The 18,528-nt window shown below is 45.7% G+C and overlaps 2 protein-coding genes across 8 annotated transcripts in view; one reads left to right on the top strand and one right to left on the bottom strand.

Annotated features, from left to right (window-relative positions):
• Window positions 1-3,113: 3,113 nt before the first annotated feature.
• Window positions 3,114-12,040, top strand: GINS2 (GINS complex subunit 2). The gene is made up of 5 exons (XM_040329406.1): window positions 3,114-3,232; window positions 5,902-6,016; window positions 6,968-7,067; window positions 8,831-8,957; window positions 11,404-12,040. The coding sequence occupies exons 1-5, from the start codon at window positions 3,143-3,145 to the stop codon at window positions 11,527-11,529; spliced, it is 558 nt and encodes a 185-aa protein (XP_040185340.1). The 5' UTR covers window positions 3,114-3,142; the 3' UTR covers window positions 11,530-12,040.
• Window positions 12,041-16,802: 4,762 nt separating this feature from the next.
• GSE1 (Gse1 coiled-coil protein) overlaps window positions 16,803-18,528 on the bottom strand; it is a 486,852-nt gene continuing 485,126 nt past the window's right edge. For all 7 annotated transcript variants that reach the window (XM_040329398.1, XM_040329399.1, XM_040329400.1 and 4 more), the window contains one exon: window positions 16,803-18,080. In XM_040329398.1, coding sequence (XP_040185332.1) covers window positions 17,946-18,080 — 135 coding nt within the window. In that variant the 3' untranslated portion in view covers window positions 16,803-17,945. The remainder of the gene's footprint in view (window positions 18,081-18,528) is intronic.

The raw sequence follows: 18,528 nt of genomic DNA, 5'->3' as shown, positions 1-18,528 counted from the left end.
GGGACACAAATATCAAACCTGCACACACTCCATCCACAACTAGAAAAAATGTTGGTCTTAAATGCATTTAAAACAAATAATTCTGACATCCGACCTTCCCTTCAGTCTCGCACAGTTGTAGCGGCTCCTCTCCTGGACTGAAATGGCTCACTCTGATTTCACTGCATACTGTGAGCTTCTCACAATGTGAGAAAGTCATGCCCCATTCACACCTCAGCGTTTTGAAGCTTGAAGCTCCAAAAAATTATGGAGGAGAAAAAAAAAAAAACAGTTTGAGTTGGTTCACATCTCCACTATAAGATGCTTAAATCGGGCAGATTTCAGTATTTTTTGCCCCTTTTTTTTCTCATGGTAATGAATGGAAGCGCGCCATTTGCAATTTCTTGTGTGTATTTGCGCGTTTTGTGTGATTTTTTGCTCAAATGAAAAAATTCAAAAAAATTAAATAGTAATAAATATATATACAAATAAATGTCAAATAAATACACAAATAACTAAAAATCAATGTAATAATTCAAAAATAAATATTAATTAATCCGTAACCTTAAAAATATTATATAAATTATTATTATTAATAAATAAACACCCATATTCGAACAACAACAAAAAATCAAATAAAAAAAGCCCAGATTCAATTTAAATCTCTGTGATGGGGGCGTGTTTTTATGTTAATATGTCGTGACCCAAAGTAAACAACGTTTTTTTTAACTGCGCATGCGCCGTCCGTAGGGGTATCCCAGTGCGCATGCTCGAAATTAACCCGGAACAAGCCAATGCTTCTGACGTCATTCTACGCAAATCCCTATTCGCGAACGACTTACGCAAACGACGTAAAAATTTTAAATTTCTACGCGGGAACGACGGCCATACTTAACATTGAGTACGCCTCATAACAGTAGCTTTAAATATACGCCGGAAAAAGCCGAACGCAAACGACGTGAAAAATGCGCCGGCCGGACGTACGTTCGCGGATCGCCGTAACTAACTAATTTGCATACTCGACGCGGAATTCCACGGAAACGCCACCTAGCGGCCGCCGAAAAAATTGCATCTTAGATCCGACGGCGTACGAAGACGTACGCCTGTCGGATCGACCCGAGATGCCGTCGGATCTTGTTTTGAAGATACAAAACAAAGATACGACGTGGGAAATTTAAAATTACGCCGGCGTATCAATAGATACGCCGGCGTAATTCTTTTGTGGATCTGTCCCATATATTAAAAAAAAAAAATTTTGCTCTTGTTTATAGTGCAAAAAAAACGAAGAGGTGATCAAATACCACCAAAAGAAAGCTCTATTCGAGGGGAAAAAAGGACACCAATTTTGTTTGGGTACAGCATCGCACGACCGCGCAATTGTCAGTTAAAGTAACGAAAAATGACCTGGTCATGGGGGGGGGGGGGGTAAAACCTTCTGGAGCTGAAGAGGTTAATGTAGTTCAGGATTTTAGTGCTGGGAGATGATCCGTCATACGCTGCGTGTGAAGATGGTGGCAGCCGCGCCCCCCCCCCTCTATAATAATTACAGCAGAGATGAAGCGAACGCATTATAGCGAGTGACGCCGTTCGCCGGGAATTCAGAGGCGGCGGCGGGGAGATAAGATTGCGCAGCAGATGGGTGTTCAGATTTAATGATGAGAACAGCAGATGGCGAAAGACAAGAGAAACGTTCGCTGTACGCCGGGTCACTCGCAGGCGAGCTCGTCACATCTCCGGCTGCGCGTTATCATTGTGCAATGTTATGTGTGTGCGCGGCGCCTACGGAATTATCCTGCGAGGGCGGCTCGCTCGCACCCGTCACAACTGTTGCATTGTGTCTTTTCTTCCCTTTCTGATTGTGATGTTTGCAGAATCAGCCGGGATTTGTTTGTATCCAGGGGGGGGGGGATGACAAACTGCGCTATTTATAACCAGCTATGGAGGATCACATGGGGGGAGGGGCACTACAGGACATCAAACTCCCCCCAGATCCTGGACCCGCCAGCAACAGGGGAGGCAATTGATGGGCACCCTGGCAGCATTTTGATGGGGCACAGTAGCGGCAATTGATGGGCACAGTGTCAGCAATTGATGGGCACCCTGGCAGCATTTTGATGGGGCACAGTAGCGGCAATTGATGGGCACAGTGTCAGCAATTGATGGGCACACTGGCAGCAATTGATGGCACACTTGCAGCAATTGATGGCACAGTGGCAGCAATTTATGTGCACAGTGGATGTGTTTGATGGGCACATTGGCTTCAATTGATGGGTACTGTGTCAGCAATTGATGGGCACACTGGCAGCATTTGATGGGCACACTGGCAGCAATTGATGGGCATACCGACAGCAATTGATGGGCACACTGGCAGCAATTGATGGGTACAGTAGCTGCATTTGATGGCACATCGGCGACAATTGATGGGCACAGGGGCTGCGTTTGATGGCACATCGGCGACAATTGATGGGCACAGTGACTGCGTTTGATAGCACAGTGGCTGCAATTAATGGGCACAGTGGCTGCGTTTGATGGCACAGTGGATGCGCTTGATGAGCACAATGGTGGCAACTGATGGACACAGTGGCTGCGTTTGATGGCACAGTGGTGGCAATTAATGGGTATAGTGGCTGAGTTTGATGGCACAGTGGTGGTAATTAATGGGCATAGTGGCTGAGTTTGATGGCACAGTGGATGTGCTTGATGGTTTGTTTTTTTCAGTTTGTTTGCCCCCCCCCCCCCCCCCCCCCCAAAAACAAAAAATCAGCCGCCCCTGATTAATACAGTTTGTCACCCCAGGACAGAATAGGCTATAAAATTTTGGCAAAAAAATGTATAATATCTAAAGTGTGAAAATTAAGATAAAATTAGACCCTAGAGAGAATAAATAGTGAAGACACATTGTTGGGGGACATCATTGTTGGGGGACATCATTGTTGGGGGACATCATTGTTGCCTTGCTGCTCTCCAACATCTCTATTAAAGAACAGCACTCTGCAACATTGTATCCTTCACAGTCACGTGACACAACCCAGCGAGGCTCCCCGGCTTCCGGGTTTTTGCGCTCCACGCCTCGCCGAGCCCGCCTCTGCCCTGGAACGCACGCGGCCCGTGATTGGCTGGAGAGGTGAGCGCGGGAAAAAAAGTCTGTGTGTGTGTGTGTGCGATGGACGCCTGCGAGGTGGAGTTCCTGGCGGAGAAGGAGATGGTGACCGTCATCCCCAACTTCAGCCTGGACAAGGTCTACCTTATCGGGGTGAGCTTCACCGGCTGGGACGGGGCAGGATAGGCGCCACGGACAGTGTTGGTGCTATAGAAGGCAACTATTATAGCGGGAGCCCGCATAGACCTGAATGTCCTCCCTTTGTACAACGCTATGGACTGTGCAGGTGCTATAGGGGGCGTGCCTAATCATTAGCAAGAACATGACTGCCCAATTACTGTGTGGGCTGTAGTTCCTCACTTTGTACAGCGCTATGGGCTATGCAGGCGCTATAGAGAATCTATACAGAATGGTCTGTGCCTGTTATACCCCCCCCCCCCATATATATACAGCGCTATGGACTATGCAGGTGCTATAGAGACCTGCAACATCTATACAGAATGGTCTGTGCCTGTTATACCCCGCCCCCTTTCCCGTATATACAGCACTATGGACTACGCAGGTGCTATAGAGGTCTGTAACATCTATACTAGAATGGTCTGTGCCTGTTCAACACCCCCCTGCATATACAGCGCTATGGACTATGCAGGTGCTATAGAGAATCTATACAGAATGGTCTGTGCCTGTTATACACCCCCCCATATATATACAGCGCTATGGACTATGCAAGTGCTATAGAGGCCTGTAACATCTATACAGAATGGTCTGTGCCTGTTATACCCCCCCCCCTGTATATACAGCGCTATGGACTATGCAGGTGCTATAGAGAATCTATACAGAATGGTCTGTGCCTGTTATACGCCCCCCCCTGTATATACACCGCTATGGACTACGCCGGTGCTATAGAGGTCTGTAACATCTATACTAGAATGGTCTGTGCCTGATACCCCGACCCCCCCCCCTTCCCGTATATACAGCGCTATGGACTATGCAGGTGCTATAGAGGCCTGTAACATCTATACGGAATGGTCTGTGCCTGATACCCCTCCCCCCCCTGTATATACAGCGCTATGGACTATGAGGTGCTATAGACTAGAGGCCTGTAACATTTATATAAAATGGTCTGTGCCTGCTACCCCTCCCCCCCCTGTATATACAGCGCTATGGACTATGCAAGTGCTATGAAGGCCTGTAACATCTATATGGAATGGTCTGTGCCTGCTACCCCCCCCCCCCCCTCTATATACAGCGCTATGGACTATGCAGGTGCTATATAGGCCTGTAACATCTATACAGAATGGTCTGTTCCTGTTATACACCCCCCCCCCATATATATACAGCACTATGGACTATGCAGGTGCTATAGAGGCCTGTAACCTCTATACATAATGGTCTGTGCCTGTTATACACCCCCCTGTATATACAGCACTATGGACTATGCAGGTGCTATAGAGGCCTGTAACAATTATACAGAATGGAAAGGGAGGACCCCCGCAATGCCAACATCCAATTATTCTGTAAAAGGGTTGAAAGGAGTTAAAAACTCTCAAAAAATTGGGGACTTTGTGGGCATAACATAAGGGAATAAATTATAAAATGTATCTTTATTACAATTTTTTTTTTTTTTTTTGTCACGTGTCCCAGGTGATCGCCTACAGGGAGGGGCCACCAAAAGACGATATGATGTATCGCCTAAGCGGTCCCTGGGCAGAAGGAGGAAGTGGGACAGGAAGTCCTGTTTATATTTTTTTTCACTTGAACATTTTCTCACATTTCACTACGGTGCACACATGTGGTGGTTTTGTTTACGTTTTTGTGGTTTAATTTAGTTTACGTTTTTGTGGTTTAATTTAATTTATCTATGTTATCTGATATTGCATAATCTTTTAGCGCTGCACTTTTATTTTCTATGGTATTCTTTTGCAAATTTTTGATCTTTTTGCTGTGTAAGCTGCATTATTTTCACTTTTTTAAAGGGGACAGCGCGGTATTCCTACTAATTTACTATGATTACTGTAACAGCAATGTTTTGAGCTCTCATGAATGAAATCCATTCATAACCGCTACAGTATGATGACATTGTGATCGCACGATCCCCTGCCTGCTGCACAAGCTGCAATTGGTGGACAAAGCGGTCATGGGAGCTGTGCCCTTGGCTGAATGACCTACATGTGTGACATCTAGCCTACTCGCAGTAAATGTACTGTGGGTGGGCAGCAACTAGTTAGAAATAAGCCACCGATCAATAGTATTAGGGCCCTTTCACACTGGTGCATTTTTCCCGCGTTTTCGCGGTAAAAATAGCGCTATTATACGCCCATAAAACGCTCCCCATGCCCCCTCCATTGAAATGAATTAAAAACGGAGCGTTAAAATCGCGGTAAAACACCGCGATTTTACTGCGTTTTTACCACATTTTTAATTCATTTCAATGAAGAGGGGCATGGGGAGTGTTTTATGGGCGCTATTTTTACCCGCGAAAACGCGGCAAAAACGCACCAGTGTGAAAGGGCCCTTATGGAAGACTAAACAAGACAGATGTACAGCGCCATGGTACATTCCAATGTGACAGACGTGCGTGGCCCTGAAAGCAGGCAGTGTGTGTGTTTGGGGCCGCACAGCTGTCAAATTTTGAGCAGCAGCTGATGTGTCCCAGCCGACATGAATGGGATGAGATGCAGGGAACACCTGTGCATCCCCACGCAGGTAAACGCGGTTCTCGCACAGGTGTATGCTGCAGGCCATATTGAACATTTTTTATTTTTTTTGACAATCGGTAAACTTTTGGATTTCCATTAACGCTTCTGGTTTTCCCTTCCCAGGGTGATTTGGGTCCATTCAATCCCGGTCTGCCTGTCCAGGTGCCGCTCTGGATGGCCATCAATCTGAAGCAGAGGCAGAAATGTCGCATCGTCCCCCCGGAGTGGATGGATGTGGGTAAGTGATATTTTGTGTTCCTTTCGCTGGTAGAGAATGACTGCAGCCCAGTGGGCAGCAATCGTAGTGGTTAGATGGTTTTTATTTTATTTTCCCTAGTTGGCATGTCTGTGGTATTCCAGTACAGATACAAGTTTATTCCAAAGATAACTTGTTTACAAAACCAACACATTTCAGGGGCTCTGCCCCCCTTCATCGGGGCTCTAAGGAAATTAATTGAAACCATGTCTGCAGACTTAAAAATCAATTTGTCGGGTGTTATAACAGTGGGGGCCAGGGCTGGACTGGGACAAAAAGTTGGCCCTGGACTTCATCCAGACTGGCCCAGTTTGACAGGTCTCTCCTATGGCGGCTGGACAGCTTCCACCCCGGCCACCCAAGCCCCCTCTCCCCCTTTACTAGCCACTAGCCTCTCTTCTTTATTAGAGTAGAACGGCTGGTACTGGTACTTTTATAGGCAGTACCAGTGGGGAAGCTAGACATTATTTCACCCGGGGCAAAGAATCAGTTTGGTGCCCCCCCTTATGGGACAAGATTAGGCAGAAGTGAGAAACTTCCAGGCCATAGCTGTTGAGTCAGCTGTCTGTCCCGTCCCCCCTGCTCCTCTGTCGTCCCCCCTGCTCCTCTGTCGTCCCCCCTGCTCCTCTGTCGTCCCCCCTGCTCCTCTGGTCCTCCCCCTGCTCCTCTGGTCCTCCCCCTGCTCCTCTGTTCCCCCCCCCCCAGGTGAGCGCTGCGTGGGAGGGAGAGGAGGTGAGCGCTGTGGGAAGGGAGAGACAGAGGAGTGGAAGGGGGCAGCAGTCGGCCATCACTGAAGCCGGCCCACTGAGCCATCGGCCCCCAGGGAAACTCCCTGTAGTCCCAATGGCCAGTCCATCCCTGGTGGGGGCGGGGGGGGGGGGGCGTGGTTTGCACAGCAGCCATTTGTTCATCTTTAAATATATCAATTTTCAGAAAAGCTGGAGCAGATCCGGGACAATGAACGTCGAGAGGAGACCTTCACCCCCATGCCAAACCTGCATTACATGGAGCTCACTAAATTACTGCTGAACCAGTAAGTCAATCTACCTTGAAGGTGATATTATATATGTAATTGTACATTTATCTTAGTGGGAACTTAAAGCAGGGGTCGACAATATCCGGGTGCCAGGTCGCAATTGCGACAAGAAATTTTTAGGCCTGTAATTCTTGGGAATAACTTACTTAAATCTGACCAAAAATAGGCATCCCGGGTATGACATTTTATTATAAATTATAATATTATAAATAATTATAACAAATAATATAATTCTAATAAAAATTATTCAATAATGTAATGAACTCAAAATCACTGAAATTTGCTCAGTTGCAGAATTGTTGCTGTTTTTATTATTTTTTTTTTTTATGATGAATTTCCCCACAAATCGCTATCGCACATTTCTGCAAGTGATTATAATTTATTATCGCTGTTTTCTAGCTGATTTAAAACCATTTTTGACATAAAGGGACACTTTTAGTTGCTATGGACAATCTACAGTTTCCAGGCAGAAAGAATAGTTTTTATTATATAAAAGAACATGTAGGACACTGGGCAGACCACTAGGGACAAGGGGGGTGTGTTTTTTTACATACAGTACTGTAGTATACTGTATGTATAGTGTTTGTTTTCTTTTTTGAATTTGGCGCCGATCTCCACCCTTGTGCGTCGTAACGTCGCAGGGAACGGAGATCGACGGCACACGGGGACACTGGATCCAGCGATGCCACACAGCGCGGTGGCATCGCTGGATCCAGGAACAAGGTAAGCCAGCGCGCACTGCAGGCTCTGCATAGCTACCCCGAGCGTGACTCGAGATACCGATTTTAGCACAAAAAATCCACCCCGAGTCACGCTCAGGAATACCGCCAGGGGGGTTAAAAGAGCAGTGCGTGACAGACAGCCCAGAAATCTCAAAGAACTGGAAGACTTGTGTAAGGAAGAATGGGCAAAGATCCCTCAAACAAGAATTGGAAGACTCTTGGCTGGCTACAAAAAGAGTTTACAAGCTGTGATACTTGCCAAAGGGGGCAGTACAAGATATTAACTCTGCAGGGTGCCCAAACTTTTGCAGACGCCATTTTTTTGTTTTCTGTCATTTTGAAAGTGTAAATGGTGGAAATAAAATCTAACTTTTTTTGACCTATTATAAGAATGTCTAATCTGTAATTTTGGAGATTTTTCCATCTTTCGTTGGCTTCGTTATGCACATAAATACAAATTTTTACCTGGGGTGCCCAAACTTTCGATCCCCACTGTACTTCAAATTGCAGCGGCTTTGAAAAAGGTTCCTGCACTACTTTTTTTTTTTTTTCCCCAATTTCATTGCAACTTGCATACATTTCTGTTAAACGAAGTCGCAAGCCACAAAGAAATTGGAGGTACAAATTACACTGATCTGCGGCTTTAAAATTGCACTGAAGTAGCGCAATTTCAAAGCCACACTAGTGTGAACCAAAGCTTTTCTGCTCTTTATTGGCTCCATAGAAATCTATAGGCCGGGATGTTGCCTAATATAAGCCTTTTTAGTTGGCTCTACCTACCATTTTATATGAAATTCATTCATTTATTGCAGCAGTTGTTAAGTAGAGGTGGTGACTGCACTGTCTGCAACTCTGCAGCGAGAGTTGTCGCCTACCAACTTGTATATGAAAAGCCTCTGAACAAGCAGGTAAAAAATTGACAGGCTTTAACTAAATTTTATTCTTGGCTAAACATCAATTAAAACAAGTGTACTGTCTGAAAATACCCTGGAGAGGTTGTTTTTTTATTTTTTATTTTAACACAGTTTTTGTCCGCAGCGCCTCAGACAACATCCCAAAAGCTGATGAGATCAGGACGCTTGTTAAGGACACGTGGGACACGCGAATCGCCAAACTCCGACTGTCTGCAGACAGCTTTGTGCGGGAACAAGAAGCTCACGCTAAGGTACCAATGTGTTTGGCAGTGATACCCGCTGGGCATGAGACAGGTTAAAGCAGATCTGAGGCTTCTGGATATGTGATCTGTAGATATTCCAATTATTTTATGTTTTTATTCCACCTAACTGGACAGAATTGTATCTTAAAGGGTTTGTAAACCTTTGTGTTTTTTCACCTTAGTGCGTCCTATGCATTAAGGTGAAAAAAGTTCTGCCAGCCCCCCCCCCCCCCCACCCAGTTTTACTTACCTGAGCCGTGGAATTCACTCGCCGGTGACGCGCCCTGCCTCTTCCAACAGGCTCTTGATTGGATAGATTGATAGCAGTGCAGCCAATGACGTGGGGGGTGGGGCCAAGTCATACATTCGGCATCCATAAAGATAATATCTCCTTTATTGTCATTGTATACATACATCTTATCTTTATGGATGGCAAATGAATGACTTGGGAGCGTGCCCGCAAGGTACCCCCCCCCCCCCCAGCGCGTCAGGGTAAGTAAAATTGCATTGTCCTGGTATTGTAGAGCAAAGTGGATATTTAACCCTTACAGTGCAGGGGTGGCCCACTGCAAGGGTAATTAGGTTTACCTGGAGTTCTGATTTAAAATTAGCAGTGAATGGTTAAAGGATTCACCTTTTCAGAAAAAATTAAGGAATAAACAATGTACTTCCCAACCTCATACCCCCCCCCCCTGTTCCCTGATGTACTTACCTTGGTGATGAGCTGTCAGTCTCCATGCTGCCGTCACGGGGGTCTGGGAATTTGGGATCCCCGCTCTTCTTCCTCTCTCTGTGCAGCACTTCCAGGATGAATCGTAATGATTCTCATTGGCTAGCCCAGAGAATGGGTGTGATCCATCCTGAAAGCCCTGCAGAAAGAAGGGGTGAAGAATGAGGGTTTCGAATCCATGGAGTGGTTGCGTGGGCACTGACAGCTCATCATCCAAAGTGGTATGTACAGTGCAGTCTGGGGAAGGGTGTTCAGGAAACACCTTTTCAGTTTTTATGAAAAGGAGAACATGCACTTTAAAACTCGTATTCATATGTGTCCTACTGGGGAGATCTCCCTTCACTTTCTGACTTTGGGACACAACAGGAAGTGGAAGGAAATCCCCACTTATTTGTAACTAGAGATTAAGGATGAGCTCTGGCGTGTTCGCATAGAACACATGCACAGCGCTGTGCTAATCACAGCCAGGGAGACATTGTCCCGATGCTCGGCTGCAGGGATCGTGAAATGTTTCCCTGGCTGTTATTAGCGCAGCGCCGTGCACACTTCCTGGCGGGCTCTGCACGTGTTCTATGCGTACACGCCAGAGCTCATCCTTACTAGAGATAAGCTTGGATTGTCCTCCAAAATTCATCGCTATAGCAGGATTCCAAATGTACACTCTTGATTGATTGATTCTCATTGGAGAATAATTCCCCCCCCCATTTGATGACCGGGCCCTGCAGCTAGTTAGTGTACTTGTACTGCCTTTATTCACTTTTTTTTGGTGAATGGTTAGGGGTACTCATTCACACAGAGGGGGGGGGGGTGGCATCTGCGGGCCCCCTTGTTAAAGGGAGGCTTCCGGATTCTGATAAGCCCCCTCCCCCTTTGTCCGTAGACACACACCATGTGGCCAGGTATGGTTCGGGGGGGGGGGGGGAGGTGGGGTTTGGCGCTCGTTCGTCACCCCCCCCCCCCCAGGCTGCATGCTCGGAAAGGGTCTGGTATGGATTTACTAAACAGGCAATGCTTAGGTCGAATGTTTGCTCGGCCCAAACCTCTCGCCCTACACTTGTGGTAATGCATACAGAAGACACAGGCAATGGCAAAACCTGAATCGCTGGAGCTCTGGATAATTATAGGGCATTCCCCCTTTTGTCAAGTTGTGTCCCATTCCATGTCTACCTTTTTGCTATTGACTTTGTCTTCTGTATTGCTATGTCTTGTGTTTTGAACCCCCTGGCCTCGTATAGTGGCTTCAGTGTCACTGGGTGTCTGATTTGGTCATTTGTACATGTTGGGGATGGACATGACCTGTAATTGTTGCTGGATTTCAGCAGAAAAAAAATCAGGTCGGGTCTCCTCCCAGAACTGGGTAACTAGATAGCCATTTCTTTGGCAGGTAAAAACTGCTCCCTTGTATGTATTTTATGTGTGTGTTTAGCTGCCTGCGTGTAGTTCAGCTTTGCCATGTACAACAGTATGAGCCATTGTGAAAAGCAGAGGACTGGAAAATGCCATGTGCGTGGAAATATGTCCATGCCGAGAGCCAGTGCGTCTTTGCACACATTTGCAGAACGGAAGCTGTTCTTTTCATTCTGCTTTTTGTAGCTACAACTGTTGTCCTATGTCCCCACGTCCAACTTGGCTCAGCAATTTCCCAGCCAGCTTGGCCTCCTCTGATCCACCTGCTTGTGCGCTCCCGACTGTGACGCTTCTCTCCCTCTCTCTCTTCTTTGCCAGCTGGACAATTTGACGCTGATGGAGATTAACACAATCTCAAAATTTTTCACCGAATCCCTAAACCACATGTACAAACTACGGACCAGCCTGCAGACCCCGGAGGATGGACAGACCCAGGAATACTGACTCGCCCACCGTGTCAACCCAATTAAATTGGTGAGGCATCTTTAATTAGCTGCGTGCTGGTGAGGAGCAAGTTCATCTGTGCCAACAGACTGCAAGCACAAAAAGTCCTCCGTCTTCTTTCGCCGCCGTCGTGCCGAACGATTCTGTATTTTTATTGCTGTCGCAGCTCCAGGTGAGAACGATCACAGTAAATTATTAGCTCCGCAGGCCAGTTGAGGAGGAGTTCCTTGTAAATAGATCTGGATACAGGCACACCATGGCAATGCTGCGTTTATTAAGCCTATAAGGCATCAGCGAAGTCAGCGGAACTCAATTACTTTGGCGCCCGCGACATGCGTTCATTCCGAGAGGAGCCTCAGGACCCAGATTTATATCTTTACCCAGAGCTGTCCTGTGTACCGGAGCCTGAGCGATGTCGGCAAGTGATGTCCCCAGTGCTGAGATTCAAAGGAAAATGAAGCTCCCTTGTCTGTTTTTTCACAAAAGTTTAATAAAACTACTATTTACAGTTCTCTTCTTGCCTCTTCTGTGAAAGACTGAAATGTTAAAAGGCAGCTGCCGGTTTGTAATATGCTGCAGTAAAGGGTCATGTAAGTCATCTGTTGGACTACAGAACAAACTGAAAGGAGCTCCAGGCCAAAAAGGATGAAAGTCTCCAAGATCATTTTAATTGGTCATATAAAAAGACAGCCAACATGTTTTGGGGGACAGGCCACGCCCCCTTCATCAGGGCTCACCAAAGAGAAAACATGAACGCACTCAGTGGATCCCTTTTACCGCTCAGTAATTTTTGGTCCTTATGTTGATCAGTGTGGTCACTGACCACGCTCCCTTCAACATGGTGGACACCAATGGATAAATCTTGAATGGTGCTCAGCAATAACTTTTGCTCTACAAGACGCCCATTCAAGTTTAATCATTTGGTGGGCCCAGATGAAGAGATAGCGGTCCGGCCCTGAAACACTTTGGGGTGCCCTTCTTATCAGGGCACCTCAAGGGTTGGCCAGGCCATTCCCCCTTCATCAGGGCACCTCAAGGGTTGGCCAGGTCATTCCCCCTTCATCAGGGCACCTCAAGGGTTGGCCAGGCCATTCCCCCTTCTTGAAGGCCAGAGTGGCTTTGATTTAAATCACTTGATTTAAAGGTGAAAAAACCTGCCAGTAAACACCCCCCCCCCCCCCTAGTTATCTAAGCCCTGGAATTTTCCCACGGTGGAGACGCTCTCTTCCTGGAGTTCTTAGCTCTTGATTGGATATATTGATGGTTCCCGCCAGCCAAATCCAATGACGCGGGGGGCCGGGTCGCGTCCTGCATTCGGCGTCTATGGACGCTGAATGATAGACTTTGGAGCACGCCCGCAAAGTAACCCCCTGGGAGAGCGCTTCTCCTAAGGGGTTATACGATGCGGGGGGGAGCTGCCGAGGGACCCCGGAAGACAGTGTTCGGGGCCACTCTGTGCACAACGAACTCCACAGTGGAGGTATGACATGTTTGTGGTGTGTTTTTTTTTTTTGTTTTGTTTTTTTAAACTTGAAGCTTTACAATCACTTTAAATCAACTTTTATTTTGAATCATGATTTTTATAGAGCAACTGTCATCTCTGTCCCACAGCAGCTCCTCCTCTGACCCGCTGTTGACTCACGACGGTCCCATTCACTTTAATGGGACGGCTGGTGATGTGGCGGCAGCAGAAGGTGAGTGGATGCCCGCAGCAGAAGGTGAGTGGATGCCCGCAGCAGAAGGTGAGTGGATGCCCGCTAACAGGCGTTGCCTTGATGGATCTAAAAAAAGGCAGGTGCTCTTTAAATGTAAGGACTTAATTCTTCCTGGTAGTTAGAATCTTTAAAGTGGAGGTTCACCCTATAAAAAATTTCTAACACTGCATCCAGCCCAGTTGTGCATATAAAATGACACTGACCTTTTTTTGTTCTTTTCTGTATATAGCGTTTAGCCGTGGAATTCACCGCGGCTTCCGGGTTGGGAATCCCGCGGGAGTGGGCGTTCCTATTGACATGCCAATTTATTGGCATGCTAAACGACAGCGTGCACAGCGCATCACGACTTCCCGAAGGAAGCTCGGGTCGGCTCTATTCGGCGCCTGCGCACCGGCTAGAGCCGAGCCGACCTTCCTTCGGGAAGTCGTGACGCGCTGTGCACGCTGTCGTTTAGCATGTCAATAGGAACGCCCACTCCCGCGGGATTCCCTACCCGGAAGCCGCGGTGAATTCCACGGCTAAACGCTATCTACAGGGGGGGGGAAGGTCAGTGTCATTTTATATGCACAACTGGGCTGGATGCAGTGTTAGAAATTTTTTTATAGGGTGAACCTCCACTTTAGAAATATTAAACAAGATGAAGGTTTCCTATTTGGCATAATAAGCTTTCAGGTTAGTAAAATGGCGATATCGGAACCGATTCAATCGTACAGTTTTTGTAGTGTACATAGAGGAATATTCCTCAACTTTGGTTTTTCTCATGGTTACTGTGACATTGTGTGAAGGCTTCAATGCAGTGCATGTTAGCTTCAATGCAGTGCATGTTATATCGGCTTGCATTCATTGAAAAATGTGCAGAATATACAGCCTCATGCTACATAACTACGGTAAGGTCTATAGTACAACGGCCGAGCAGCTTTTAGCCGCATCGGTGGTTATCCCTAAAGAGCTGACCGCCTGCTATAAATAATGGTACTGGGGTGATGCCTGCAGCTATCACCGGTGAAACCCCCCCCTGAAAGCTGTGCGTATGGTCAGCGGTATGAAGGTATCAATAATATCCAGCTTTAGGGTGGGTTGGGGCAGCTGCTGCATGCAGAACATTTTTCACCTTCATGCATAAGGGAAAACAACCCCTTAATAAATTAACCATCTTGTCTCAAAGTGACAGTCACTTACCAGAATATTACCTTTTCAGTACAGGGCTGGGCTAAGGTGTAGGAAGAAGAGGCAGCTGCCAAGGTGCTTCAGTAGGAGCCGGGATGCCATGAGGGCAGAACCTGCAACTTATGTAGGCTCTTTGTCTCACCAGTCTCCTTTCCAATGTGGTACCAGAAAAGAAAAAGACCCAGTCCTTGCCAGCTCCTTTCTGTATGTGTGCACAAAATGTAAGAGCAGGTGAGATCAGATTATGGGCACGGCCAGAGGAGGGCCATGTCCCCCTCAAAACGGATACAGGAGGAGTCAAGCTTAGTTTACACACGTTTTCCCAACAACTGGCCCCTTTTGTAAATGTTTATTTATTTAAATGTTTAAATGTTTTCAAAAAATATATTCATTCAAATCTGATCTAAACCAATCTGTAAATTAGAAAAAAAATAAAAATTAACGTTGCCACCCTTTTCCAGCTGAAGATGAAGGTAATTTTTTGGGTGGGTTCTTATTCAGCTTCCATGATGGCACAGGAAAGCGCATTGCCTGCGGCGGGAGCCACAGCAGAGGGTTTAGCTAGCTCTCCTCCTATTCATATGTTAAAAAAAGATTTGTATCCTCATGAGTTATTCATGAAATTCGATGCAGATCGCTCTCTCTCCGGATGAAGATCACACGCAACTATAATTTTACTTAATAGCCCATTTGTAACAGCGGGCTGATTGCGGACGCGCCTCTGCCGTTATTCTGAGCCATGCAAATCGGCTCTGCGCCTGCAGCCAATCGCACGGAGTAGGATGAGGGTGTGTCTGGCCTGCATTTGCATAAAAATGCAGCCTCCCCCCTTTTACTTTAGCGGAGAGGTTAATTAGCATTGTTTGGAATGAGATCAGCTCACCGACTAATGGTCTAATCTGAAGGGCTCCTCCACCATTAAGGTACACAGCGTTTGCAAAGGCTTGACGTGGTTTACATCCAACTTCGTCTGGATGGGACTGCTGCCAGATGTCAAGCTCCAATCCGGATACCGTAGGGCAGGGATAAGCAATTAGCGGACCTCCAAATGTTGCCAAACTACAAGTCCCATGAGGCATAGCGAGACTCTAACAGCATCAAGCATGACACCCAGAGGCAGAGGCATGATGGGACTTGTAGTTTGGCAACAGCTGGAGGTCCGCTAATTGCTGATCCCCGCCGTAGGGAAAGGTTATTCACAAATATGTTCCAGTCAGGGGAAAAAAGCTCCTCAGTGTAAAAATGTATTCATAAAAATCCAAAAAAATTAACACTGAAATCCCACAAAAATCACATCCAATTCCACATCAGCAAAAAAGCAAACAACCGCCCAAAAAGGTATATGAATGGAAGATGTCATACAGGTTGCACAGTGAGGAAATGGTTAGGACCAGTGTACCCGACCGGTTTCCTCTCAAAACACATTGACCAATTATGAACTTTATGTGATATAGGTTGGAGTGGTGTTCTTGCTTTGATCACTCATATTTTTGTTTATTTATAGTATTTTCACATCTGGTTTATTCCGGATTTAATTTTTGGACTCCGCCAATGAGGCGGGTTTCACATTGGCGCTGCACTTATTTTTTTCATTCTTTTCACAATTCATCCTTTGTTGTATTGGCTGCTTAAAATGTTCTACTTTTGGATTAGCGCAATATATTTATATAATAGATTTTTACAGCATACCTTCAGAGGTCTAATGGAGTCCACAGGTTATGGTGAGTGGTCATAATTTATGGCTGATCGGAGTGTATGTGAAAAGCTCATATAGGAGTGATAGAGGTCCACAACGGCTTTGCACACCTTCATGTTTAGTAACTCCTTGAGCTTTCGGCTGCATTCACACCTGAGCGTTTTGTCGCCTGAAGCGCGACGTTCAAAAACGCTGGAGGGGAAAAAAATACATTATTCCCTATGGAGATGGTTCACATCTCCACTCCAAAACGCCTGATGCCGAACGCCTGAAGCTCAAACAAGTTCCGGACCCTTTTTGTTGGGCGTTTGAGTGTTTCTATTTCCCATAGAAAGTAATGGAAACTCTCGATTCAAGCAACGAGCGTTTGCTACGGGTGTTTTGTCGCTTTAATCAATAGAACATTTCATCCAGGCAGAAGATAAAAAAAATCTAACAACATAGCAACAAGTGATGAAAAGATAATTTTTCCTATTGGCTAAAATAAAAAACGTCGAAGTACAAAAACATTGGACGACGCTGTATGCAAACGTGCGACAAAACGCCAGAAAAAAACGACCGAACGACCTACGCTCAGGTGTGAATGCAGCCTTCTAATGAATATGTGACTCCCCAAATCCAGATAAGATAAAGGAAAAAAAAAAACAAAGTAAAATTATCTGCCCCAACAATACTCAGCGACAGGCAAAATCATCTTTAAATGTTTTTGAACTTTTAATTTTCTCTCTCAAATTAAAAAAAAACACAACCTTGATGGAATAGAGTCCTGACCAGCAGCAGATCACACAAACACTCAATATAGCAAGTTAAAAAGGGGCTTTTTTTTTAATTAACCCCGCCCGGCTTGGAGAAAAAAAAAACAAAAACATGAAGCATTGAATGGCAGGCTTTTCTTTCCTTTATAACAATAATTAACGTAATAAAAACATACAAAAAACCCTTATTTTATTATATACAGTAAATAGGGAGAGGTGAAAGCACCCAATCGTTACGCTTTTTGCTGCCCGATGGCGTTACTTTTTGCGAGGATGAGGGAGATTTGTAGCAGCTTTCTTTGCAGTGATCCCTCGAACCATCCAGCAGACCAGAATGTAAGAAGGTACCTTGAACCCAATCGGACATCCAGGTGTAAGTGCATTCCTGCTGCAAAGCATTGCAAGGATAATTTTTTCTTCTTTTTTTTTTTCTATGTATGATAAAGTCCATAACTTCAAAATTTCATTAAATGTATCATTTCTTGAGTAAAACAAAAAAAAAACAAGTCCATCTCCTGGCAAGGAAAAAATATATATATAATAAACATTTTGGTGGACCATAATTGGTCAGCAATTAACAAGTGATAAATAAATCCTGCCCATGGCAGACTCATACAATAGCACAATGGTAATGATAAGTCGGGGGTGGGGAAGGAAGGCACCCACAAATGGTTACAGTCCGCAGGAACGCTTGTTAGCTCGCTTGTAGTGTCAAATGCAGCCAGTCTATGGATAAGGGGAATCCTGGGGTAGGATGAGGCAGGTGCCACCTGCGGAGAGTTGAGGGGGTGAAGGGATGGCCCGCAGCTTTGTCATAAGTGAGGTTTTCTTTTTTCTTTGCCAAACTCCCAGAATCCTTTTGAGTCATGCATGGCACATTCATATATAGATTTTTTTTTTTTGTACATTTTTTTTTATTTTTCCATGGTGATGCAGAAGTAACAAACAAAAAGTGTGGTGATTTTTTTCTTTTTCTTTTATTTACCCCATTTCAGTCCTCCCAGTGAAAAATATTAAATATCAAGATAATAAAATAGATCATTTCTATACTGTACGTCCAGGTCTAGTGCAAGGGAGACGGTGTCACCTGGGGTGGCCTTTAAAATAACCCCTAGACCACAACGAGGAGGGCAAAACAAGGCACTTCCTAAAGTGTTCGAGTTCAGCTTGTAGCCTGTCCCTCTCGGAGGCGACTCTCTGTTTCTGGCTCATCAGCTCCTGTACAGGGGAATAGAAAAAAATAAATAAACTTTTATTCAGACTAACAAAACTACAAAAAAACATGCCTCAACTGCACACCATCTCAGAAGCCATCTCCAAAAGCATTGCAAGCAGCCCTGGCTTTCTTCACATGTGTACACTACCGTATATACGCCACGTTTTTCAGCTAATTTTTTTTGTGCTGAAAATGCCCCCCTCGGCTTATACTCGAGTCACCTTTTTGCGCCTGATCTCCCAGAATTTGGGTACCCGGTGTCAGCCGTAGGTCCCCTGGACCCCAAACTGGCACACATATAGAGGAAGAGTGGGGCTACAAGTGTGCAAAGTTTGTTATCTGGGGGACCTTCAGCCAAAGTCGGGCACCCCTTTCCATGTTAAACGGTAATTTCTCTGGTGAATTTGGGGACCTGGTACTGGCCGGTCGTAGGTCCCCTGGACTCGGGAA

Source organism: Rana temporaria, chromosome 11 (genome assembly GCF_905171775.1).
Source record: "Rana temporaria chromosome 11, aRanTem1.1, whole genome shotgun sequence".
In the NCBI taxonomy this organism is placed as follows: Eukaryota; Metazoa; Chordata; class Amphibia; order Anura; family Ranidae; genus Rana; species Rana temporaria.
This window is presented reverse-complemented; position numbering and strand designations above follow the sequence as displayed.

Coding starts and splice junctions, on each gene's coding strand:
- GINS2 (XM_040329406.1), top strand. CDS start 3,143: ATGGACGCCTGCGAGGTGGAGTTCCTGGCGGAGAAGGAGATGGTGACC. Junction 6,017..6,967: donor CCCGGAGTGGATGGATGTGG/GTAAGTGATATT, acceptor ATCAATTTTCAG/AAAAGCTGGAGCAGATCCGG. Junction 8,958..11,403: donor AACAAGAAGCTCACGCTAAG/GTACCAATGTGT, acceptor CTTCTTTGCCAG/CTGGACAATTTGACGCTGAT.